Source organism: Nicrophorus vespilloides, unplaced genomic scaffold (assembly GCF_001412225.1).
Source record: "Nicrophorus vespilloides isolate i.1.1-1 unplaced genomic scaffold, Nicve_v1.0, whole genome shotgun sequence".
Taxonomy (NCBI): domain Eukaryota; kingdom Metazoa; phylum Arthropoda; class Insecta; order Coleoptera; family Silphidae; genus Nicrophorus; species Nicrophorus vespilloides.
In genome coordinates, this window is record NW_017100101.1 from 996066 (window position 1) to 1022464 (window position 26399).

The following is a 26399-nucleotide window of genomic DNA, read 5'->3' on the forward strand; positions in this document are numbered from 1 at the left end:
AGCGCATATTAAATTGAATAATTATTAATTGGATTACACTTCACAGCAAATAAGAATATTATACATGTTTGAAAAGCGCATAAAATTAAACAGCGCAAAAGGAGACTGTATTAATTTAATTTAAATAGAAATTATCTTAATTTTGCTTAATTAAAATTTAGTTTGTCTTGAATTTTTTTTAACCAACTTTTATAATGAATCCGCACTTATCGAAGCTGTATTTTGAGGCATTGTTGCCATTAATTTACCGTAAATAATATATAATATTTTCCAACACAATGCAAAATTCTTCAAGCGAAATTCATAAAATAAGGAAGGAAGGAAGTTTGCCTCGATTCTTTTTAAACGCAAATAACGTAGGGTAAATAGGTTTTTCTTTTCTTATTTTTTATGCGTATAGAAAGGAAATCTGAAACTTATCTACCGTACAAACGACTGCTCTCGAGAGGATTTTCCATTTCCCCTAGGGACAAACAACCACATTTTCCTCAATCCCTGGATTAAATCAAATGCTTTACGGATTGATCCTCATAGACGAGAGAAGTTTTTTCACACGGAATGCGCAAAACAACTTGGATTTCTGTAATTGAATATTTGCTTTTCCGTAATTCGGTATATTCCCATCCAACTATCACATATCATTTAAAATTAAGGTCCAAAACGGTTTCCAATTTCCAGCTGTATTTATCCACATGTATTTTCCAAACACATCGGATTTCTGCCACGAAAAACAAATATAACCCTCATGTTTTTATGTATATATTTTTTTGTCTAGACCAGGGGTCGAAAAACTTTTAAGGTGGAAGAGCCGAACATCTCACTTGAAAAAATTTTGAGAGCCACAAACTTTTGATGTGGAAGAGCGAATCTTGTCTTTTTGAGGAAAAAAAAGATAATTATTTGAGAGTTAATATAATTTTTTAATATCTCGCCTTTAAAAATATTATTATTCAATTTCTATTTTACTTTAGAGCCACATGTGAGTGCAAAGAGCCGCATGTCGCTGGTCTAGCCTAAGCACTCATTGATTCCCTATATACCTTAAACAGGATGAGGAATTTCTTTGAAGTAATATGATAACAATCTGAAAATTTACATTGATTTCAATTTAACAATGAACATTTTGAATCTTTAACTATTATTAATTATTTAATAAACTATTACGCATTATTTTCGTTTTAAAATCGAATATATAAATAATGTACGTTCGTTTTCTGTAAATAGAACGATACAAAAAATAAATGGAAGCACTCGACTGCAATTCCACAAGGAGTATACCTGAAGAGATAAACGTAATTGTGGCCAATTTTACAAAGTACAATTTATCGTTCCTCTTCGGAGAAATCCAACGAGAAAAAGTAAACTCTCCTATTTGCTCTTCACAAGAGTCAATCATTTAAACTCGCCGAAACGCAACGATTTAAGAAATCTCCGAATCAATAATAAATAAAAATCGAAGGATCAAATCCACAATTATTATTATTTATTCTATTAGAAATATATAAAATGTAACTTCTATTACTACCATTTCTTTCTGTTGACGTTATATCAATTTCATTTTTTAATGTAATAAATTGTTATTACAACATCAACTCTCTTACTTGTTCTTCACTTAAAGTCAATACTATAAAATCCTTTAAGCGAATCTCCGAATCAAAATCATGTTTGATAAATGAAAAGTTTAAATCAAAATATATAATTATAATTACTATCAAATTGTGAAAACGGATATTTGATAATTAATATTTGTAATTTAAACTTGATAGTTAATTATTTGGAGATGCACGTTTATTTAACCTGCAGCAATTGAATAACACGCAAAGTTTGTTTTGGCAGGACGAGTGTGTTTGTATAGTGCAGATTTCAACACCTGCGTTTATCCTGGATTTAAGTTCTTGTTGGTTTCATGGATTTTGCTAATTGCGTGAACAGATTTGAGGCGCAAATTTACTCCTTCTCTGAGAACGGTGTCAGTCATCAAAATCTGGTGCACTTGACGCAGCGTAATAGGAGTTGGTTTTGGATGCGGTTTCCCGGCATTAAAACGTCGACATTAACCCAGATACGTCCATAGCAATATACTATTTTCATCTCCCAATTATATGTATACCTATTTGAAGATCCTCAACCAAATTAAACATCATTATCTCATTAAAAAGAAAATATCGATTCTCATTACATTTGATTGATATTATATTGTATAATTAATGAACACTAAAGTGTGTTAGAAATTACAATGTAATCTATTTAGAACAAATCTATCTAAACTGTAGCCGAAGATACTCAAATCAGTCAACATGACAAATGACCAAATAAATTTAGATTAATTTCCAAAATGATAAATGAGCTTTCTGGAATAACAATGAAAAAAAAATATTATAAAAACTTCAATCAGTTATAACGAATGATATAATTAAAAAATGATTAATTTGTGATTATAATCATCAGGTGTTTCTAAACGTTATGAATTAGAATAATTAGAAACTTGTAAAAATTCTTCAATTCTGTTCAATTTTTTTTTATTATGTCATATTCATGCGAACGTTAAGTAAATCTTATGGCGATTGACATTTGTTTTTTGTAAACTTTCCAATGGAAGTTTTTATCATTATTTTTTTGATTTGGCTGTCGTCTTCTATGTTAACTTTATTAGTATATTGATGCTTTGCGTTTCCACTATTCCCTTTGTCTGTGTATCTGTTGCTATCCTTAACATTGTCATTGTCAATCAACTTGGCTGGAGGATATTCATATGCTGAACCTCATTCATTTGACTGTCAATTCATGATGAACATTCGCTCTATTGCTGCAAGCACCAAGCGAACTCACAAAGGGCCGGGCATGACCAGGATTCGAACTGGCGCCCACGGGCAGGGCTGGTTTTAAAATTAAGATTAATTTCCTAAGAAATTTGTAATTATCGAAATTCAATTATTTATTAAATATGCTGCAAAATTAACACACAACAAATAATTTGAATTAACTTAGTAAGTGCTCATGTAATTTATAGAATTAAATAATTGAACTATATTCTTTATGGAATAATTAAATTCTTCTATAATATTTTGGTAACTATTAATTTTATATATTATAAAGTGGTTTATAAGTGATAAACGTTGTAAGGCGATGATGAACAGTTTCGGTGCAACAATGAGCTTTAAATTGGATCGGGGCGGAGTAGGAGTCGTTTTGGAAATTACGCGGAGGGCGGAAGGATAATGTCGCAACGCCGAATGCCCACACGTTCCAGAATTAATTAGAAAACTCTGTAATCCGTAATTAGGATCGGCTGGTATAGGAGGCGGCGACACGTGCTGCGAGGTCGGCCTGAATTAAGAACAACTGCACAATTTAATTAATTGTTATAATCAAGCGCTCCGCGAGGACTCCCCTAATCCAGCGTCGGTTGTAATTAATTAATGTGTGCAAGAAAAACATATACATTCAATAGATGCAAATACCAACGAAGATCATATTTTTTTAAGGGATTAAATAATATGATTATCAAATTTAATAAATGATCACCAATTAGAACAAGCATTATCTAATTGGTAAAATATATAAAACTGTCTTCATACTATATTGCTATCAAAATAAATATTTATTTTTAATCCGTATCTGCTACTGTACTAGTTTAATCGGTTGACAACTAAGTGATTGCGTATTTTAAGTAAGAAGGAAAATTCAAAAGTTGTTTTATTTTTTTGAGTACATGTATGCGATACATTGAGCTTCTCTGCAATCTCACGTATTGTGCTATGACAATCTGAATCGATAATGGCCTTGATATGGATGGGTCTCATCAACTTCAACTGGACGGCCAGATCGTTGCGCATTTTTCAATGAAAAATCACCAGAACGAAATTTGGCTAACTAATATAAGTTCTCGTGTGCTTGCGATGCGTTCTTGCTTTTCGGAAATAATACAATAAAATGTGTCTGAAATGCGCGTCTTGTTCTTTAATTTTTAAATTGGGATAAAAAAAAGAACTAAATAACTAATCGATAAAATACGCTATCACTTAGTTGCCAACCCAATAGGTACGCTCACACTACAATCAAATCAAATAGACCGGCTACTTAAATAATTCATTCATTTAAAACATTTATGGTTTACAATACACAAAATGACACCTTTAAAATAATAGCTTGGCTTCAAACTTATATCATTTATTATCGAAACTACATATCAGATACAAAATTAGAAAATCTCAAATTCAAATACATTCACTGCAAATATGTTTTGAACATTGTAAAGAAACAGGTTTATAGCAAATTATGCAACAATGCGATGCTTTTCTATGTATTTTAACATATTGTAGTAATGATGATTATAAGTACACATTATCTTAATTTATAAAATATCATAAAAGAATCGTTACAATTTCTATTTGCTATTTTATTTTTCAGTTCATGAAATATTAAATTTCCTTAGATTGACGTATAATACTTAATCAAGAGTAATTAATCAACAATTATATTATTATTTCATTTATTAATAACGGCAATATTATGAACTATTTGAAACTGGACTAATCGAGAACTTTGAAACGTCATAAAATAAACAGACTTGATTGCTCTGTACGGACTATAGTGAATCCGCTGTGATTGAAGCCGCACTATGTAAGGTATTTCTGTATTCGTATATATGCTACCGTCAATAAAACAAGTTGCCATAAACGAAATAATACTGTTTCGTTATGCCGCCATATTGTTCTATATATAAGCTATTAGAGAGAAAATAATTGCTTACAATTAATTAACTTAATGCAGTTTATATTTTCACATTAAGTAAAATTGAGTATATAGATGATTACTATTACGCGTCTATTTTAAATGCGATGTAACAATAAATATAGAATGCAGAAAGCACGCCTTATGATCAAATAACAACAATCTATGTTAATCGAATGCATCGCTATTTAGCATAACAAATAGCGAATCATTCAAAACAAATGTAAAGACGTTCGAAAAGTAATTGAAAATTTGTTTATTTCGACTTAAAACTTATATCAATCAATTTCTATAAAGAAAGTGTTTGTGATAGAAATACTATAAAACTATTTGATCTTTAACAAATTCAATTGGTTTGTTGTATCAGTTTTAATAAAAGAACCGCATGTATTATTCAAATATAAACTGTATATTTATAGAAATAATTGATTGCTCTAGGATTATTCTATGATGTAAATTATTGATTAATTTAATTATTGTAAGTGAAGAATTGTACGCAATAGATGAAAAGCACATCGATATTATTCAATTACGGAATCTGTCACGCAAAAGGTGGATCATCGACCTTCCTCATAAACTATTATGCAATAAACATCGTAGTGTGCAAAGTATTAAGCTTACTCATTTAACCGTTGATATAAATATAAAAATAAAGAAATAAATAAATATGTTGTGCGAACTTAAATCGCTTCATTCATTCATATTAATAAGGTTTCAATTGTGTTCGAAACAAGATTATCTTTGCGTTTTATTGTCAATGAATAGCCGTGATTCAGGATGAAAGCCAATGAACTGACGACTATCCTCCCATATCTACAAAAGTTCGCGTTTTCTTTGTTTTTTTTTCTTCTTTGTTGTTTTTCCAATATAAAGCGCGTCCTTCGTTGGATCGGCCCCGAGTTTTGCACCTCTTTTTCTGTTTCGTTTATCTCGTAGCCCATTCGTCACATTTCGCCCAATCGGAGCCGCTGAACTGATGCCTTCATAAATCTCCACCAATCACATCCAATAGTAAAAAAAAACTAGTTTGTATATTAATACAATGTTGCAGTTTCTTCAGCTATTAGTATCACTTTACGAATAATAAGTTAATTATTTTATATTATACTGTTTTTACAAATGCAATTATTTAGTCTCATTTAATTAATAAAACGTATTTTTTTAATTGATTTTCATTGACGGTCTTATTTATTAATTTAATTTATTTTTCTTATTTTGATAATCAATAAAATCTAATTTAATGCGAAATTTGTATAAATAATAAAAAAGGAAATTAATTTACTTTATAATTATTTTTTATAAAAACAATTAATAATGCTGAATATGAAATCGGCATGAAAAGAAACTAAATTATTGTTTTTTTTTTCATTGAAATTATTAAAGCGTATTGTTTCTTAGCTTTTGATAGAATTATTGGAAATTACAGCTCTTTCAAATTCTAAACAATCTCGCTCTCTGCATTATTTATGTAAACGTGTATATTGACATCAGATAAAGGCCACGATCCATGACGCACGTGAAAACGAACACCGCAGCCCGCGCACTGTGATCGTATTTCATTTAGATTTTACACCTTTTCAGATGATGCAGTGAGATGCTTCGCAAACAGAGATTATTTACTTTTCGATGATGTTTGTTTATTTATTGCGTTTTATAGCAATACCTTACATAGTGCGGTTTCGATCAGTCCAGAATTACTATACAATACATATAGAAATAAAGACGAAAAAAAAAATATTTATTTAGAATTTATTTTGCTCAAATTTAAACTTTTCCCAAACTTTTAGTAGCAGATATGAATATAGACTAGAATCACATACTAATGTTCTGGATATTAATCTGCTTGATAACACCAAAAAATAAATAAACTTAAGCGTTACAAATAACTAGACTTAGTAAATTATTATTATTAATGTTCATAATCATAATAATGGTAAACATCCAGCGAGAAAGTTTATTCATTTAATGTCACCCGCAACCTAATTTACTTATTTTTCACACTGAATAGATTGTAAATCAAATTATTACGAAACAAAACAAAAATTTCAAGCGAATGCAACGCATACATATTTAAAATATGGAAAAGTTGAATTGGAAATTGCGGAACTTTATTGCCATTGCGATCGATCCTCCAATTTAATTACTTCCGTAAGTAGGTTATACAATTCTGTGTTCCGTTGTTTGTCGCTGCACGCTTTATTTTCAGCGAGATTTAACGAAACCCGGAGGTTCTCAACTTCCTACAAAGTAGTTATAATCTTGATGTTTAACTATTTGTGTTTAACGTTGCCAACCGCATTATTCCTGTTTCGATGACAAAATGATAGTTACATCTTCAGCTGTGATTGAAAGAATACAGCAATACTTTGCGGGTAATCGGTTCCGTGTTTGAAATCTGGACTAAACAAGGAACTAAATATAATAGAAATAAACCACTGATTACTATCCGCGTTTTTTGTATTTTATTTTTTTCCGCAATTTTGTGATTCGCATGTCTTTTTCTTGCTCTACAAACATATCTGCTTCAATTTTTCGAATTGGTTAATTTTAATCAATTTTCACTCCTTTGAAATGGAAGTAGCAGGAGACAAAAAACAACTTTTAGGCTTTATTCCACTTTATTCATCAACGTAGTTTCTTTCAAGAGTGATACATTCATTCCAACTCTTCTCCACTTCTTCCTTGGAGCCAAATCTTTTTCTCGTGGGCATTCTTTTTAGGTCTGCAAACAGGTAGTAGTCGCTGGGAGCCAGATCTGGAGAATACGGTGGATGGGGAGGCAATTCAATGTGAAATTCGTGCATTTTTTCCTTCGTTTTGATCGACTTGCGATACGGTGCATTTAAGCAAACGAACACAGCTTTCTCATGTTCAAATGTTCATGCAAAATGGTGAATACATTGCCTTCTGATATCTTCAGGGTGTCAGCTATCTCACACAACTTCAATTTACGATCGACCAAAACCATTTTGTGGACTTTTTAACAAGCCAATGCTTTGCTTGAACGGTTTTTTTTTTCATCAACACACGAAATTCAGATTTTTACATTGTTTTGAAAATTACAAAAGTAGCGTCACTAAAACCACTGTAACTTGTGAACTAAACGTCAGATTGCCTTACAATTTTGACAGGCGTCGTCTGAAGGTTGGTACTTCCTAAAAATTATATGGATTTGTCGATAGAGGCGCCATCTATATTTCATCCTACGAACTTATTAAGAGAGGTGTTATGTATATATATATAATTAATACATAACATGAAAAGCACAGCTACTAAATCTAATAGTGCTGTAACAGATAATTAAACAGGTAAAAACGAGGCAATTACGATTTGTTGGCAACGAATGTTGCTTCTATTATTATGATTGGGTGCATCCATATTACGAATCTTTCGCATTCATTTGAATAATTCATGCTGTCGTGCGTTTAGTTTTCTGATTTACGTTTCACTCTCTGTTAAATTTCTGCCAGTTATTTACATAATACTCCTATACATTACCATCCGAACATTCAACAAGACATGAAAACGGAGTTACGAAAAGGAATGATTTGTTCATATCGGACATGCAATTTAATAAACGCGCAATCGATACATTAGCAAATTAATTTTAAAAGACGAATACTTTACATTCGGTGGTAAAACTGTAAAAGCAATTTGATTGGCGTATTTCCAGAGTTTTAGTGAACATAAAAGTTTTGCGCCGAGCGTAAAACGAAAATCGATAATTTAAATTTAGTTAATACTGAAGTTTTCATATTATCTTGTTAAAGAATTATCTTAAAGTTTGAGATTAATTTTGTGAAAGTAATTCAATATTAAATAATATTCTATTTTTGATGCATGCTATACATTTTTGTTATTATTATTAATATGCAGTGGAAATTGTATACAAATAAAATATAAAAGTAAAATACGGTTTTTATGAAATTGTATATAGGAAGTGAAAAATGGTAACGATAAAAAGAAGATGTACTTCTTAGAAATTCACGATCGTTTCAAGAATGCTCGCAACAATCGCTCAAATATGACGTAGCAAGCTTGTATACAAGCATGTAAAAGTGTATTGAAAATATGCTCTGAATTTCTTCTAGGCGTCAACTTCTACATAATTCTTCAGAAACATCAACAACGAGATGACCTAGTTTCGGATAAATTCAGCAAAAAATATGTATATATAGAAAGAAACCAATAATAATGTAATAAAATGAGATAGCCCTAAAACTTTGAATAAATAGACTAGAACGAAACTGTTTTCCTCGTGCCTAGACCTAAATATGATTGAATAAGTTAGAGCTAAATTGATCAAGATTCATGTTGTGAGTATTGATTTTTTATTGAAGTTATATTTAGAAGAAACTAAACAATCTGATTTTTAAAAGTTTCTTATTTGTAATTCTTCTAATGTGTTATATATTACTGTGACTAATGTAGTGTTAAGGATCACTGAACTTTGATGAAATAAGAGTGACTGCAATCAAGCAGTAGAAACAATGCGAAAATGAAAAAAAAAATGGTCTGATAAAATCATTTGGCGTTAAATTCCATTTACTTGATGAACGCGGCTCGCTTTATCAAAACGTAAAGCGTGAACACACAGTAGTCGGATATCTCTCGGAATTCCTCCACATATGACCTATTTCACTTGGATTAAGTGTAGTAAAAAATAAATAAGTTAATGGTGTGTGCGTGTTGAGGAACGCCAGTACAAATGTAATGTGGATGCGAGTAGTGGTTTTTTTTTATCAGGCAAACGAATATTTAATTTTGTTCTGTCGCCAGATAAGGTATCACAGCAGTTCACATTTCATTTATTATATTTATACTTTGCGATGTGTGTTTAAAGTTGTTAAAAAGTTAAGTAGAGAGTAAGTAGGAAAGCCAAACGCAAACAAAACTACAACCTGCCTACTTACTACTTAACTAGTTATGCTGTCTCCGTTTGAAGGCCTTGACTCCACCATAATAACATTTTATTTATAGACTATTTATATTTGTATCTTTATACACATAAATACATTGGCCGGAGTAGGATTTACGCATCTATTTACAAGTATCGATACCTTTTTACGTTAGTGTCCTATTTGTTGGAAAAGCGGATTATATATAACAATTTTGTAAAAGCTAAACTTTTCATTTGCTATATAAGTATCAAGATTTAAATATTTTAAAGGTATACTCAAATTTGTGGGCGTGAAGTATTTATGTTTTCTATTTTCTTTTCACAAATCCTAGTCAGATAAATTTTCTTGTATTTTATAAAGAATATTATTTATTTTTGTTTCTTTCTTGCAGATTGGATTAACTAGTTTGCAGATGATCGACAGAGGTGCCGTCCGCATTGCCGAATGCAACCAGCTTTGTTTCGTGGAAACAGTTGCATGGGACAAGCTGGGTACTACCCTGGAATACATCAATCCCTTTCCTCACACGTGTCCGACGTGCTCATCGAATTGTACACGTGAGCAAGCAGTTCAAACTATTTCCATCAAGTATCAAATATTTACGTTACAATTGTTTTGTATTCTCTGTTTACATCAGATTGTTGGAACGGTGACAAGTGCCAAAACATGGAGCGTACCATTTGCATGGAATACCAGGACGAAGGCAAATGCGTTCCACAATGTCCTTCGACTAAGTATAAGTTATACATGCGCACTCTTTCGATGGAACAAGTGTTCTGAATTTTGGCAATTGTTGCAGGTACAAACTGAATTCGGGCAGTCGCTGTCTGACTGAGAAAGAGTGCTACGCCATCGGATCACGGGACAACGTGTGGTTCCCATTCGGTGGGAACTGTTTGAACAAATGTCCACACAAGTACCAGCAAGTGAACAAGGCGAGTGGATGGTGTCGTTATTGCGGGGAGAACTGCATTATCCGATGCGCGATGAATAAAGGGGATGAGGTGAATTCGCTGTCGACTGCCGAAAAGCTGGAGGGATGCACTCACATCGAAGGGAGCCTGAAGATTCGCGTGACCAGTACCAAAATGGCCGAAGAGATGGAGACGCATTTGGGCAGGATTAAGCGGATCTCCGGGTACCTTTTGATCTACCGCTCGCATTTCCTTCAGAATTTGAACTTCCTCAAAGACTTGAGGGTCATTGAGGGGAAGATGCTCGAGGGTGGCATCAAATCCTTAATAATACACAACAACCAGGAACTGGTGCAGCTATGGGACCACGAGGACATTCGTATTTTGAAAGGAAGAATCTCATTCCACGACAACCCTAAACTATGTCTGCAAGTCATCGAAAAGTTTTCGCTTCTCAGCAATATCACGTACAATACCAAGGATGTTTCACCATACTCGAACGGAGAGGCACAATCGTGCAAGATCACCGAATTCAAAATTGAATTCATAGAGATCAATCCAACGAACGTGGTGATGAGGTGCGAGGAGATCATAAAGACTCAGCACACGAACGGTTACTTCATCTACTTCCGTGAGGACACCGGCGAGGACATCACGTTCTACACGGAGTCATGCGATGATAACGGATGGAGCTCTGTATTCACCAACGACAACATCTTCGTTATTAACTCACTTAAACCGTACACCAAGTACGCGTACTATATAAAATCGCGCGAACCGCGTTTAGTGCACAGCAGGCAGACAGACATCAAGTTCTTCCAGACGCTCTCCGAGGATCCTTCGCCGCCCGAAAAGATTACCGTCATACCTGATACCTACAATAGCATACGGTTATCGTGGCAGCCTCCGTTGGAGATTCGAGGTCGTCTCTCGCATTACGTAATCTACGGATACCCGGAGTACCAGAAAAAGTCCTTCATTGACCAACGGAACTATTGTAGGCATCCAATGAAACCCAACTACCAGAAGCGGGACAGTTTCGTGAAGATGATGACGTCCATTTCCAATGGTACGTGTGAATGCGAACCTCTGAAGGTGAAGGAAAAGGAGTTCGAGCCGCTGTGCACGAGCTTAATCGATAGCCAGAACGCGAAGCCGTGCAAGAACGAGTTCGAGTACGCTTTCGGAAAACATCACGCGCGTTATCAGAAGACCAAACGAAGCGGATCCCAAAATAAAAACTCTTTCCTGCACAACACCACAAAAACTAGTTTTTTAGTGCAGAACCTGCGTCACTATACCAACCATATATTCATGATATCGGCGTGCAATGTGCGACGTGGCACTGAAGATCAGTGCAGTGAAATCATAATGGTTTACAATAAAACTCTGGCAAAGCCGGATGCGGACGTCATCGATGATTTTACTGTGGCGATTGTCGAGGGTAATAACGTGATCGCAAAGTGGTCGGAACCGGCTCAGCCGAATGCAGTGATAATATCCTACCAAATAGAGTATAAAAGCAGGGACGCGGAGAATGCAGAGACAAAACCCATTTGCATAACGAGAAAGAAGCACGAGGCGAACAATTTCATGTATAAGTTGACTCACTTTTCACCGGGTTCTTATTCGATACGGGTGCAGGCTACGTCACTTGGAGGTCCTGGACCTTTCACTCCTTACCATCAATTCCAGATCATCATGCCAAGTGATAATTCTCTCCTCATTGGGGTTTCGGCCGTTTTCTCTATCATCGCAATAGCTGCATTGTTTGTATTCGCTTGGTTTATAAGATGGAAGAGGAAACGACGACCGGAGAACCATCAGTTGATCAAGACTATTAATCCGGAATACGCGACTTCAAGCTATATCGAGGACGAATGGGAGATCGACAGAGACAACGTGGAAGTGATCAGTGAACTAGGAAAGGGTACCTTCGGTATGGTGTATAGTGGTTTGATCAAATCCAGAAACATGCCGTGTGCTATAAAGACTGTGAATCCGGGCGCCAATCAGGATGATAGAACAGAGTTTTTAAATGAAGCTTCGGTGATGAAGTCGTTCAGTGGTGCGAATCATGTAGTTAAATTGTTGGGTGTTGTGTCACGCGGACATCCATCGCTGGTACTGATGGAGTTGATGTCCTGCGGCGATCTGAAGACATATCTGCGGAAATCGAGGGATTCCTCGCAAAGCATCACCAGCAACGAGATGTACAGGATGGCTGCAGAGATTGCCGATGGAATGGCCTATTTGGCTGCCAAGAAGTTCGTGCATAGAGATTTAGCAGCGAGGAATTGTATGGTCGCCGCGGATCATACCATAAAGATTGGGGATTTCGGCATGGCTAGAGATATTTATGAGACTGATTATTATAGGAAGGAGAGCAAAGGTTTACTGCCGGTGCGATGGATGGCGCCGGAGAGTTTGTCGGACGGCGTTTTCACGACGGATTCGGATGTATGGAGTTATGGCGTGGTCCTTTGGGAGATGGTCACCTTGGCCGAGCAACCGTACCAGGGGATGGCTAATGAACAAGTGTTCCAGTTCGTGGTCACTCACGGGACACTCCAAAGGCCTTTAGATTGTCCCGAGCTACTTTATGACATAATGGCTGCGTGCTGGAAGTGGCATCCAATTAGAAGGCCTGTGTTCATCAACATCGTGAAGATGCTGGAAAAGTACGTAGGAGTGACCTTCCAATTGGTTTCCTTTTATCATAGCAAAGAGGGTCAGGACTACAGATTGAATGCCAAGCCGCGACCTAATAATCCTCCGGCGCGGTCGGGCGGTCTAATGGAGAGTAATCTTCTTGCTCGATACAACGCCATGGACGATGACGTCCACCTGTCAACACATCCAGCCGATGAGGCACATCCAAGTTCCTACTCACACTTGAGAGATAACGTAATGTCCGACAACAGTCTTGACTCTCGTTCTTCGCCCACCGATTATTCCCTCTATCACATGTCGACTCCTTGATTATCACACACACAAACACACTCATTCATACATACACACACACATACACATACCCAACCCAAATAGAAAGAAAACAAAGACTACCTCCATTGCATAAATTTATATATATATATAGGATTAATTCTTGTTACCTGACGAATTTTAACGAAGCCTTTGTTTACGGATTTATTTTATATATATACCATATAATGTAAATGTATTAAACTAAATGTGATATATTTTTAGTCACTAGAGTGTATATCAATGATGTTGTGCTGCCAGTTGGACCATAATATCCTTATATCTTTATATATTTTTTACTCTCAACTACTATTTGTTCCTTTGATTATATAATAATTTTATTGTTAATTCTGTATTGTTCCACTATTTCTTGTTCAATTTTCGTTTTGATTGTTTTCGGTTCCATTCTGATTAACAGTTGGCATCAGTGGCGTCACTCAACTTTAGTCACCAAAAAAAATTCAAAAGCGCCACTGTTACATATCTTTAATTTTTATTTTTCTTGCTAACTTACTTTTAACGCGCCACAATGTACAATTATTACCAGAGAGTTTATCGATACAAAGAGAGGATTGGAATCCTATATGTAATTTATATATAATATATGTTGACATATATTACATATAGCATATTTAAATATTGTAGTAATAATACTTTAAATATATATATATTTGTCAATTCTGGATAAGAGATGAGGAAAACATAATAATAGTTCGTTCGGTGTACATTGACTTATATTTTTGTTGACGAGACTACATTTTATAAGCATAATAATTTCGATAAATGTTTTGTATTACAATTTTAAAAATAAAACCAATTCGTGTTTCCGTCATTGTCCTTTATTCAACTCCCTGAGAATATAACTGTTTATTTGTATTTTAAATAAAGCAAAACCACGTTCGTTATACCTGAACTTAACCAAAAGTGGACGACCTAATAAGACGTGATTTCCAAAAGGAAACTACACTTTTCGTCGTATTCGTAAAAAAATAAAACGTATGATGTAACGGACCAAAATGCAATTGTTATTATTATTATTATCAAAATGTCAACTGCTTGATGTTTCCGTCTCTTTCGAGAAAGGTTAATTATTTGAAAGTCGTAAACCTACATAACACGAAACGGAACGCACGCCGCATTCCCAACGCAATTACAATTAAACGCGGAATTTATTTTCATTTCTTGTCTGTTCCGAATAACAATAATATAAAAAAATAATATACGCAATTTTATCCCAGGTTTATGTTAGGCTAATTCATAAACGATTGGCAGATGGTGATCCGATTATATGTCAACGTCAACTTTATGTCATTATTCAACTTGATGGTTTTTTAACATCCGCAAAGAATTATCGTCTCCTTGGCCAAACTATAAATCATGAGATAATCTTTATCTCATCCAACTCTAGAATTTTCTATCAATTTTATAAATTCAAACGAACAAATATTTCAATGTTTGCAATTATAAAACTTTAATAACAATAACAATAAAAATGGATTATAATTATTTATATATTGTATAATTCTATTAGATTATAAAAGTAAATATCATCTAATGAAATCGTGTGGCTATGGTCACCTGTATCACGAAAATCTGATACAAAAGGTAGTTGGTTGGATTCCCAAAAACTATGTGTGTGGGCCCCTTAAACTAAGGAAAAATTAATGAAATAAGTACGAATATTCAGTATATTGAGTACTAAATCTATTAAATTATCTAGCAGAAATTATGAATAAAATAAATGTGTTTTAAAATTTCATAACTTATGTTGAATATATGTTTTTAATGCAATTAAAATACAAAAAGAAGATGTTTAGAAAAACAAGTCTCCAACTGTTCGAATATCGAATCCTGTTTTCTCAGGAAATTTATAAATAATACATATTATTTATTAATAACGGCATTTCTATTCCGGCAGTTTTGAATTATTGCCGAAGTGTATAAGTTTTCTTTATAGAGAAATTGGAATTTTAATCATGTTTTCTCTATATCGGAATATAATTTGATTTATCCATTAAATTGATTATCTTAATTACTCTTGACCTAAGTTAATCTAAAAAGTATCCAAAATTTGTTTACAACTAAAAAATGAAATAAAATGAGAATGAATTTATCAAAAAAAAAAAAAAAATTTTAAAATATATTTGAAAAACACGTATTTACTTTCAAACTTTGACAAACTTTTCATATTTTGATTATGAACATTCGAAGTCAAATATATTTGATAAATTACAATAAATCTTAGTGAAAAAAAAAAATAAAAATCTGTTGGCTATTAAAATGATCATATAAGTATGTTAAATTTACAAAGGCAATTTATATATTGTTTTTCCAGAGTGAACGAACATTAACGCAAAGTCCGTAAACCTGATTTACAATTTTACGAGTGGAAAGTGCATTTGCTGCAGCATCGATAAACATTATATTATTTTGTGTATGTGTTGTTATTGTGCGTACTTGTTTTCGCCATAAAAAATATTTATTAGTCGTCAATAAGACGTGCATGATGTAAATGCATCGGACCGTATCTCGTTCCATTTTGTTTTAAAGTCATAAAATGTCAATGCCAACTTATTTATGCATATTTATATATGTGTTTATTTATATATATATTTGAACATTTCTACCATAACACCAGAATAGAGAATGATTTCATGTAGAAATATTTAAAAAGAAACTAAGTGGGAAGTTAGTTTTTACGCAGTGATCTTAAAAATAAGTACCGTTATTTAAGCATTTCATTTTGTTGTATCTAATATTGAAGAGTATTCGAATAACACATTTTTCTGTTTATTTAGAAAGTTATAATACACTATTATTTAGTGAAGAGTTTAGTGTTTGAAATGATTATGATATATGAAATGCGCATTATTTTATGTAACCACTGCATGTTTATTGTAGGCAACCAAGTCGACACGTAAAGTATTAAGACGTTGGTTACATGATATAAGGAAGCGCAGATTGTGTTTCTAGATGACTAAAAATAATAATAGTGAAATTAATTGCTAAAATAAAGAAAGAAATAAGCAGTTTTCACCATATCGTGGGTCTTGAATTACGCTGCATAAATAAATGAATTGAATTACATCCAAGTTGAGGACGTAATGGAAATAGTTTCTTTTATTGCCATCACTATCAGCGTAATTGTTTATATTCGTGCCTTTTGCGGCTTCTCTACAAGAAAAAGAAAACCTGAAGTGTAAACAATGGCAGCCATTTATCTCCACGGCCGTTGTTATTACAGAGAGAGAACAAAAAAAGAAATTACGTAAAACTATTCTTTATTAGGTAAATTCACTTATTTAGCAGTTTCGTAACTCGCAAACAAAGTAATTGCAAAATGCGAACGTAGGTGGTTTCAATCAATTTGAATATGAATTAGATGTTTTTTAATTTTCTAATTTGTTGTGCGTTGCGGAAGAATACTTACTGAAGAGTTTACAGGTAAGATTAATTAACGATTTATTTGGTGCCACTAAATTTTACACAGAATAACTGACTAGGGTCGAAGACTATATGACGGGTTGTCCGCGCTTGTTAGAGGCGGGAAATTCAAATTTGCGGCGTCGTCACTATCGTGGGTGGATGGATATCTGTAACGTGCTCGCTGACAGTGCTCACTTTTAACGGCAGCTCTGTGGGATGTTCGTGTTCGTGGATCAACCAACAGGGGTCGTCCTTGTACGCTCCGTTGCGACTTTGTCCGGAAGTCAATGGGCTCGAAACAAACAGACCTAGAACAATTCGAATTAACTTCGAAGTTTTGCAAACTCTCTTTTCGCACACCGAACATTTAACACAGAAAGAACGAAAAATAAAAAGAAAGTGCTCGAACTTAAATATTAAATCCTTTACCGAAATGCACGTTTCCTGACCGTAAATTTTTGGCCATTCCCCCAAGATGTTCTCTTTGCGGGTCTCCACGACTTCGTGGATGGACCAAGAGGAATCGTCTTGGAAATACAAGACGTCGTCAACGCTTTTTACCATGGATCCTGCCACAACGGTTAGGTTTTCACTGCTTTCGCATCGATCGAAATCTATTAAGAAGGAAAAACGGAACAAAGAAGCGAGTAATCACCTGTGAATAGACCGGAAACTATCGCGATTCCGAGCGTGCAACCAAGGGCTGCCAACTGATATCCTGCTTGCTGAGCGGACGTCCTTCCTAATCCACCTTCGAGCAGTGGGTATTCGTCGGTTGCCTTTAAATCAGGAGAAGCCATGGCAGGAAAGATTTGATACAGTCCCATTTTGTAGGAGTCCTCGCTGGCTAAGAAGGCGAAGAGAGCTCCTCCTGCTCCAGCCAATAAAGCAGGCATTCCATGCAAATTGTGCACTCCGCAGGTATCCTTAACCTTCAGTTTATTGTCAACCCATGGCTGCAAAAAATATTTCAAGTACTGTTAAATCTATTATTGTAATTGCTGTTGAACTTACGGTGATGAAGCAGTAACCGATGACTGAAAGGACTCCGGCCATTGAACCGATGATGAGAGCTCCGAATGGTTGCACCATCAAATTGGCCATTGTTCCAATAGATACTCCACCAGCTAAAGTGGAATTCTGGATGTGGACCATATCGAATTTGTGGTGAGGCGTGAAAGCCGATGAAAATGCGTAAGCAACCACGCAACTTGCTGTTAACGACAAGTACGTGTTGATGATGGCTCTGTGCTGAGCATCGCCTTCCAATTCGGCCGAGTTGAAGCTGGGCCAGAAAGCCCACAAAAATACAGTACCTAAATAAGTACCATTAATAATTTCTGATCAAAAGTTTTTTTTTATAAATTATAGTCGTTAGTTTTCTAAAACAATTTTCAAAACGCAGAGAAGTAGTATTTAAAGTATAACGAGAATAACTGAAGAATCTGTTTATCGTTTGAAGAGGATGAAGATGATGTATACTCACCGATCATAGCAAACATATCGGACATATAACTAGATGCTTCCATGCTGCGTTCTTCATCGGTTAACTTTTGTTTCCTTGTAAGGACGAAGCTCACGGCTAAACCGAAGTACGCACCAAATGCATGCACGAACATCGAGTCACCAGCATCAGTGACCTATAAACAAAATCTAAATTGTAAACATTTTCCTATAATTAAATGTTTAAAACGAGAAGTTCAATTTATTGAAATTGAAAAGAATGAAATTATTCTGATTTTTTTGAGTTTGAAACGAAGCTTAATTTGATTCTGAATCTATTTGGAAATATGATAATTATAAATCTGCATGTAATTTAATAAAAAGTGTGTAACTCACGATGAAGAATTTGGCGGCTATGTATTCGTTGAATGAGAAGAAAGCTATTTCCAAGAGACCCATGAAGATGAGCTGCATATGTGAGGTTCTACCCAGGACGGCGCCCATCGAGATGAGAACGGTGGCAACAGCGACGTCTCCTTTCAGCAGACTGCGAACCAAAGAAACAAAGCCAAAGGCTTTCCAATAATAACGACCCCGTTCTTATATATATATATAAACTTCTATATCAAAGGAGGATTCCTTCTTTGTGCACCATCAGACACCTTCCATTATTTACCTTCTCGCATTGTTACACACTCTCTTCCCGGCAAAGAAAACAACTACCACCACTGTAACTACAACAGCAACATACAATTCCTTTATCTCTCTTCACTAATATTTCAGAGTTCCTCCTCATCGCAGTTTTCACGTCCACCTCAAAATCTTCGGCGTCATACTAGAGCGAGGGCTAATCAGCGCGCAAAAATTTCGCGGATCAATAAATCCGACGAGGGAAATCAACAAGTTCACGTGATTAACCCACTTGGAGGAAACCAAATAACTTTACGTGACTTTGAGCGTCGCTATCTGCATGGTGCATGTGTTAGGAAATAAATTACTGCACATGATTTCCCTGTCACAAAGTTATTAAAGTTCTCGCTCGATTTTATTTACGCATCTCTTTTGTCTGGACGATGCGAATGCAATTTACAGGTCGTAAATAAAGTGGGTCATGAAAAGACAGGATAAGTGGGGAAATGGTGAGAGAGTGAGAGAGAAAGGGGGAACAGGCAATGATTGGAATATGATTGATACGCTCTTTCTCGTACTTTTCAGGGTAGATGTTGAACAACGGAATTGTATGGAAATCGTATTGATTCATATTCGCCGGGATTTGCGATTCCAATCGAAGATATTATTTGACGTGAACATATACTTCTACAGACGTGTTTATAAAACCTTTCATTTCCAACATTCGCTTTCCTAATTATTCGAATTTGTTACCTTAACTCAACATTTTTCGCTATCACAAATCATAAATTTTAATTATTTAATCCTTTTTAACTTATTTGAAATGTTTAATTTTGTTTCTAAGTTGTTAGATTATCATAATTAAGTAAAGTAATCTCTTAAATAGACTTAATAGAAATTTTACAAAGTTTACCATCAAGATTTCTATAAAAAAGCTTTGTATTTCAGCGAAGTTAAAAAAAATATTTATTAATGTATTTTAAGTTCTAAAAGTTACAAATTAGATATAGTAACTGTTATTGAGCAAAAGGTATAATTTAATAAATAGATATATTTATAAAAATCATACGTTTTAATATTAAGTTCAGTAATTGTTAAAGGAAATAGTGGAGGAGTATTTTTTTAAGCATTAATCAACAAAATGGGGGGAAAAGTGGGGAATTCTCATTTGGAAGAAGTAAGTAAGAAATTAGGATAGTTCTGAGAATGGTTCGAAGTGGTTTCCGCCATATCGCTGAGAGTTTGGGATTTGCATTAAAATAAACTTAAGATAAAATCTGTGTTCCAAAGTCCGTTAATACAATCAATGGCATATAAATTTTAATAACTTCTCCGGACGCTTCCGGAGTTGCGATTTGTTTTCGCGCGCAAAGCGGAGTTTAATGTAGGGTCACAGAAATTGACTCTGCTGCAATCGCCACACTCGCAGTTTCTGTATGTATGAGAGAGAGACAAAGAGGAAGAGACACAGAGAACGCTTATTACCAGGATTCCGGATTAATATGGGTAAACTTTCTCGGGCCAGAATCCCACCTAAAGCATTCAGAGATGATGCTCCTGTATGTGTAGTAGTGTGGTGGTAGCAAGCTAGAGACTAAGTAAGTGATAATTTTACCTCACTATGCTGATTGGTATCTTGTAGTTCTCGTCCATGTGATAAAAGCCGTTGCAGAGGATGGCCCATTGGACGAGGAGTGCTGCCACCAGGAAATTAAATCCCACCGCGCTGAAGCCGTACCGTTTCATGAATGTCATCAGGAAACCGAAGCCCACGAAGATCATCACGTGCACATCTTGGAACACTGCAACATAATTTCATAATTTTGTAATCATAATAATAGATCGATTTGGATTTAATGGTTTTAATCAATGTAGTTGAAACTTCAGTTTACAATCACGTAAAGTTGTTACAAGACAATTATTTGGAAATTACATCTAAAAATTGCATTGACTAAGGCACATTATACTAAGTTATAACATGTATTGAAAGTTTTTGAGATCTACATAATTACTGATTCAGATCTTATAAAATCGAATTTAGTTATAAAGAATGTATTTTTCTTTAAATTAACAATATCAAAAAAATTCAATATTTGGATGAAAAGAGTAAAAATTTTGATTTTGAAATTAATTTAAGAATTTCCTATATTATCAATGAGTTTAATTATTTAATTATTATGCATTGTTATGAAATTATAACTGAATACAAATGTAAATTTATTTCTGACAAAGAAGGAATTTGATAATTTCATTATTATGTAACACTCACTTAACATAGTCAATTAATGGTTTAACGAATGAAGTTAAAGGCGGTAAGACTTAGAAAACAAATTTTAAGATGAAAATGCAATTGTTTTAAATGTGAATTACTATTGTAGAATTTGTAGATTGAGTTTGATTCGGGTTTGAAGCCGCCGTAGACGTAGTGCAAGGAATTCCTCGTTTCGCTCGCATCCGCTTGGACATCGTAGATCGTGCATACCAAGAACACACTGATGAGGATCAGCTGAAGGAATACGATGATCACGGAATGTTCGCATCGAGCGATACTGTACACGTCGAGTTGCTTCATATTTGCGCTGCTGCAAAGACCACCGCATAAATGGAGTTACGTTACCAAACTACACGGATACGCGATCTGGGATCAACGGGATCAAGGAGAAATTGTCGATTCTTTTATTTACTTATGTAACAAAACATTTTCATATAACAACAAAAGAATTTGAATTTTTCGTTTTTTTTTTTGTTGAAGAAGATGAAAGAACGTTATGCAGTTGATATATATTTTTAAAATGTAGTTGAAAGGTTTTTTTTTTAATGTTATCGTAATTAAAAGGATAATATCAAACAAAAATACGAGAATCTTGTGTTTTATTGAAGGTTTCTTAATTAAATTTTTGGCCGAATTAAATATCCTGCCTCGAATGTAATTACGGTATTGCCCTTTGTGGTTTGCTTTTAAGGATGTTGTATCCAGTTACGCTGAGCGCGCAGCGTGCCCGCACTTTTCAGCCAACGAAAATATTAATTAATCGACGAGGAAGAAGGAATTGTTGTGGATAGAGGGGATGGTGAGGCGCGTAAATATTTTGGTTTCCGTTGTTTTCCTCCGAAGGTGGATGAATGGATGGACGCATCGCCTTTGGGGCTGAAGAACAGAGATGTAACGGACGAGAGTATTTATTTACGTTGTTTCATCATAATTCGCTCTTTTGTGTATTTCCCCGTTTCACATTTCGAAACGTATCCGTACATGTATTTCTTTCCCGTTTCGGAAATTCACACAAATTTGCATGTTTTTAGAGCTCGAAGGTTGCTGCGGGGAATATTAATTAATGAAGTCGGTTTGAGAAAACAAAACAAAAAAATTCTTTAACGTTGAAATTACGTTTCACCCATTAATTACATTCCTAATGCAAACAATTAACATTGTTGTAAATATTGAAATAGCTACCTGAAAAATGAAACACGAAACGATCTGAAACGTTCTGAATTTTATATATAGAAAATTAGCCAAGAAAATTTTGTAATTAAATTATTTAATATAGATAAACGAATATATAATGTAGTGAATTTTAAATTTAAAAAATACTCCAGAATATTTGAAATGAAGTAGTTATAAAAATATGAAAAAGAGCAATCAGAAATAATGTATAAAGTCAAAATTATTAAAAAATATTTATTATTAATCATTATCATTCTTTGTATACAAAAAAAGAGTTTTATTTTACACAAAAAAAAAACAAGTTCTTCCATGACCACCTAAAAAGTTTGATATACGAGTGGTCTAACAAAAGTTCGCTAAGTTGGCATTAATTAATTTGTCTCTGAAAAAACAACAGCTGTTTCTCAATTTGTTAAAGTCTAACGATATTTTATGTCAAATTTCAAGATGATCGGTAAGAATGGATAGGAGAAAATGCAAGATTAGTGATGTAAGATTGGTAGAAATTCCACCACCAACACAACAAAAATTTGTTTTGCCATTCTCTACGAAATTCGACGTCAACTCAAGTCTATGCAATTTTTCCAGGAATGCCAAAATACATATGGAGTGAATGCATCATCACTTGTGACTATTTCCAATTGGTTTAAAAGACATTTCGGACATTTTTCTATGGAAGACGAACCTGCTGAAGGTTGCCCAAAATTTTCAACCGATGATACAAATGTAGCCCTGGCGAAGGCAAATATTGACAAAGATACAAGAGTGATACAGGAAATGGTAGTTGATGAACTGGGCTTGAATGCCATAGCTATGTCGCAAATATTAATTCATCACTTTAGGTTCCAAGATTTTTAATGCTAAGCAAGGAAGAAGACGAGCGGAGACTACAGAGCGCCTACGAGGATAGTGGCAGTGGAGGCCAGCATTAATATGATGTAGGGGAAGTGCCAGAGAGGCAATGACAATCAGCATCGCAGAGTGGTATAGCGATACAGGTCCTGCATGCTGGCGAAGAAGGGGAGAGGTTTTAGTGCGGTAAGAATCCCACAGTACCATGACTCCACCCATGGTCCCTATGTAAGGTTTCCTCTGCTCTACAAAAAAAGGTAAAAGTGGTAGCTGCTATTTCACTCGAAACTGGTAAGAGGGTAACTGCTAAGTAGTACATACGTTACTTTTTACATCACGATCATGCGCCCACTCACATTACTGAAATAATAACCAACAACTTTCTTGCGCCTGCTCTCTAGCATCAATTAAATTCGACAACACCTTATTCTTCCGACCTAGTGCCTTGTGATTTCTGGCTGTTTCCGAAAATTAAAAAAAAAAATAAGTAAATAGTCTTCAGTTTCAATAGAGAGATCATTAATTATAAGTTGAAAAGCTCCATAAAGCCGATTTTGAGGAATGTTTTGAAAAGTGGCTTTACTCACTTAAGAAATGTATTGAAATAGATGGAAATTATGTAGACAAAAGGATGAAAATTAAAAATATTAAAATAAAATTGTTTTTATTTTCTTTTTTTTCAGCCAACTTTTGTTAGACCCCTTGTATATAATACAAATTTAATTTAATTTCAAACTAGATTACTTAGAAAATTATATAGAATATATTGATTATTCGAAAATTAAATTTGATATTAAAAAAATAATTTTTTTATTATTAAAAAACTGAGATAAGAAATTTTATTTATAATTTAGTAATGTCTAATGTCTAATTTTTTATAATTTTATATTAATTATACTTTATACTGAATTATTCTACAAAATTTAATATTGTAAAGAAATTGCAATTTGTACTGGAGATTTCTTTATATAAAGAAGAGAGATTCACTTGTATTAATAAATATTTATATAGGAAACCGTTTACCACAATCTAATGAATTGGAAAAACAGGTCGCAATTATCACTGTATAGTTGCAAAACTCGCTTTGAATTACAATTCTCAAATGCGAGCTATGTCTACATTTAATTGACTTATTTCCTGTATTAATAATGCATCAAACATTGTTTCAATCTTTGAGAACAGATTAATTACGTAAGTTCGCGATGATATATGAAACTCTCAAGGTTGTTTTATTTTTTTTTCTTTTCTCATTTTTATTTGTATTTTCGATGTTCCACATCCAACCTCGAATTTCGTGAATTAATTATGAGAACTGAGGTGTTTATGTCATATGATGGCGCTACGTGTGATAAGTGTGCTAATGTAATTTAGAAGTTTATTGTGGAGACAGCAAAGTGTAAAATGATTGATAACATATATAATGTTTGCATAATGTTTTCTTGTGGAAAAAATATGAATCTAACTATGATTTTAAAAACTGAAAGAAATCTCATATAGTGTGAGTATTGCTCCATTTGAAAACGGACACTAAAAAAGCCTAGATTATATAAAATTATAGAAAATATCATTCATTATATAAAAAAATAATTTTGTAGTATTTTTTTTTCAATTATTTTTAGTTTGAATTGTCGAAATTTCTTAAACAGATAGAATCCGTACTGATAAAAGCCGCACTATGCGAGACATTGCATTATTTTTTTTCGATTAGAAAATTATGAAATAAAATAGTTACAAATGATTATTGATTTTTTTTTTACAAATAATTGAAAACATTTGCAAAAGCTGCACTTTGATATATAACTAAATTTTGCTTGATTACTATGCTTTTTCACAATTTGTTTGTTTGAAAATTCAACAAAACAACATAACAGAATTTTAAATAAAATATTACTTCAGAATATTTAAAATCAAAATGTTATTACTTAAAAATATGAATTTTATTCCTTTACAACAAATACATTTATTTTTATTTTCTTATTATTTTATTTTGTAGTATGGTAATTTGTTGCAATAAATGTTGTTATTATTATTAATTTTATTTTGTTTATAAATATACTAAATTTACACAATTTTATAAGTTATCATCCTCTAGGGTTTCCCAAACTTTGTGCGGTAGTTAATAACACATAATCAATAAAATTTTAAAAAAAGTGGAAAAAATATTCTTTATTTATTTAGTAATTATTTCATTCCAGTTTTCTATGGAACACAAGTGTTCCGCGGTACTCTAGTTTATGATTTTTCAAATTCCTAACCGTGATTCTTCGTGAATTCTTAGTTTTCATTTGGATTTTTAAGTTATTTTTGATAAGAATGTTGAACTATTTTAAAATTAATATACAGTGGAACCTCGATTTTCGAGCGACGTTTCGGATAACGAGTGACGAGGAGAAGAGAAGTCCCGGATTGCGCGCCTGCTACATTATTTTTAAAACTTGTGTACACACAAAAATCCGGATTAAACTCGTTAAGTGAGGTTTCACAAAATTTAATTAGAAAAAAATAAATATGAAAATCTTTTAAATAACTTTCATAATTGTTTATTAAATTATCTTACTTGGATAAATTTCGTGCTCGAATTCATGATCGTAGGTGCCGAAAATTCCGGCAAGAACGATGAGGATGACCTCGAGCGCGAGAAGCGTCAAGACGTCCCTCTTCTTGGAGTCGGCCAAAAGGGCGGGACCGACGGCCATGGTTGATCACAGATGAAGAAAAACGAGACGAGAAGATCTGAATCCACGGATGCGCTCCGACGACTGACAGACGCAGTCCTCATGCAAACACTGCGAAGCGAATCAAGGACTATTTGCTTAACATAAACATATTAATTATATATTTGCTTACCTCCTTTAACACGATCCTTCCGTGACTGAAAAAAGGAAAACAACTTACAGAAAGCGGAAGAATAAACGACCCCAACGTCGAATTGATTTCCTATCAAAATTAAACTTTCATCCGTCCTCAAGTTTCCTTCCAAGAAATGCGAATTTCAAATGCACATTGCTTTGTTGTTTAAGTTTCTTTCTTCTTCTAAATTTTGTTATTTTTTAAAATTTATTTCTTGGATTA

The 26399-nt window shown here is 33.7% G+C and overlaps 3 protein-coding genes across 6 annotated transcripts in view; 1 reads left to right on the top strand and 2 right to left on the bottom strand.

The window, feature by feature from the left end:
• Nucleotides 1-14358, top strand: part of LOC108568037 (insulin-like peptide receptor) — a 44913-nt gene extending 30555 nt beyond the window's left edge. For 2 of the 3 annotated variants that reach the window (XM_017928887.1, XM_017928886.1), the window contains exons 2-4: nucleotides 10027-10192; nucleotides 10273-10375; nucleotides 10435-14358. In XM_017928887.1, coding sequence (XP_017784376.1) covers nucleotides 10027-10192; nucleotides 10273-10375; nucleotides 10435-13531 — 3366 coding nt within the window. In that variant the 3' untranslated portion in view covers nucleotides 13532-14358. The remainder of the gene's footprint in view (nucleotides 1-10026; nucleotides 10193-10272; nucleotides 10376-10434) is intronic. The other variant, XM_017928888.1, reaches the window with a different exon arrangement.
• The window catches only part of LOC108568038 (gephyrin), a 53956-nt gene extending 36923 nt beyond the window's left edge, over nucleotides 1-17033 (bottom strand). Inside the window, exon 1 of the mRNA XM_017928890.1 lies at nucleotides 16962-17033. The gene's annotated coding sequence lies outside the window, so the exon portion shown is untranslated. The remainder of the gene's footprint in view (nucleotides 1-16961) is intronic.
• LOC108568040 (ammonium transporter Rh type A) lies at nucleotides 16977-26099 on the bottom strand. 2 transcript variants are annotated; one of them, XM_017928893.1, is made up of 7 exons: nucleotides 25885-26099; nucleotides 20646-20832; nucleotides 18797-18947; nucleotides 18444-18597; nucleotides 17972-18273; nucleotides 17613-17913; nucleotides 16977-17265 (listed from the first exon to the last, which is right to left on the bottom strand). In XM_017928893.1, exons 1-7 carry the CDS (start codon nucleotides 26021-26023, stop codon nucleotides 17084-17086), a joined length of 1416 nt encoding a protein of 471 aa, XP_017784382.1. In that variant the 5' UTR covers nucleotides 26024-26099; the 3' UTR covers nucleotides 16977-17083. The 2 variants fall into 2 exon arrangements, with proteins under 2 accessions (XP_017784382.1, XP_017784381.1); XM_017928892.1 differs by lacking the exon at nucleotides 25885-26099 and adding an exon at nucleotides 21401-21676.
• Nucleotides 26100-26399: the final 300 nt, after the last annotated feature.

Excerpts from the sequence above, each read along its gene's own strand:
- LOC108568040 (XM_017928892.1), bottom strand. The coding sequence starts at position 21,602 with ATGAAGCAACTCGACGTGTACAGTATCGCTCGATGCGAACATTCCGTG. Across the intron at positions 17,914-17,971 it reads TCGGTTACTGCTTCATCACC|CCATGGGTTGACAATAAACT; the intron begins GTAAGTTCAACA and ends TATTTTTTGCAG. Across the intron at positions 17,266-17,612 it reads AGTTTCCGGTCTATTCACAG|GTCTGTTTGTTTCGAGCCCA; the intron begins GTGATTACTCGC and ends GAATTGTTCTAG.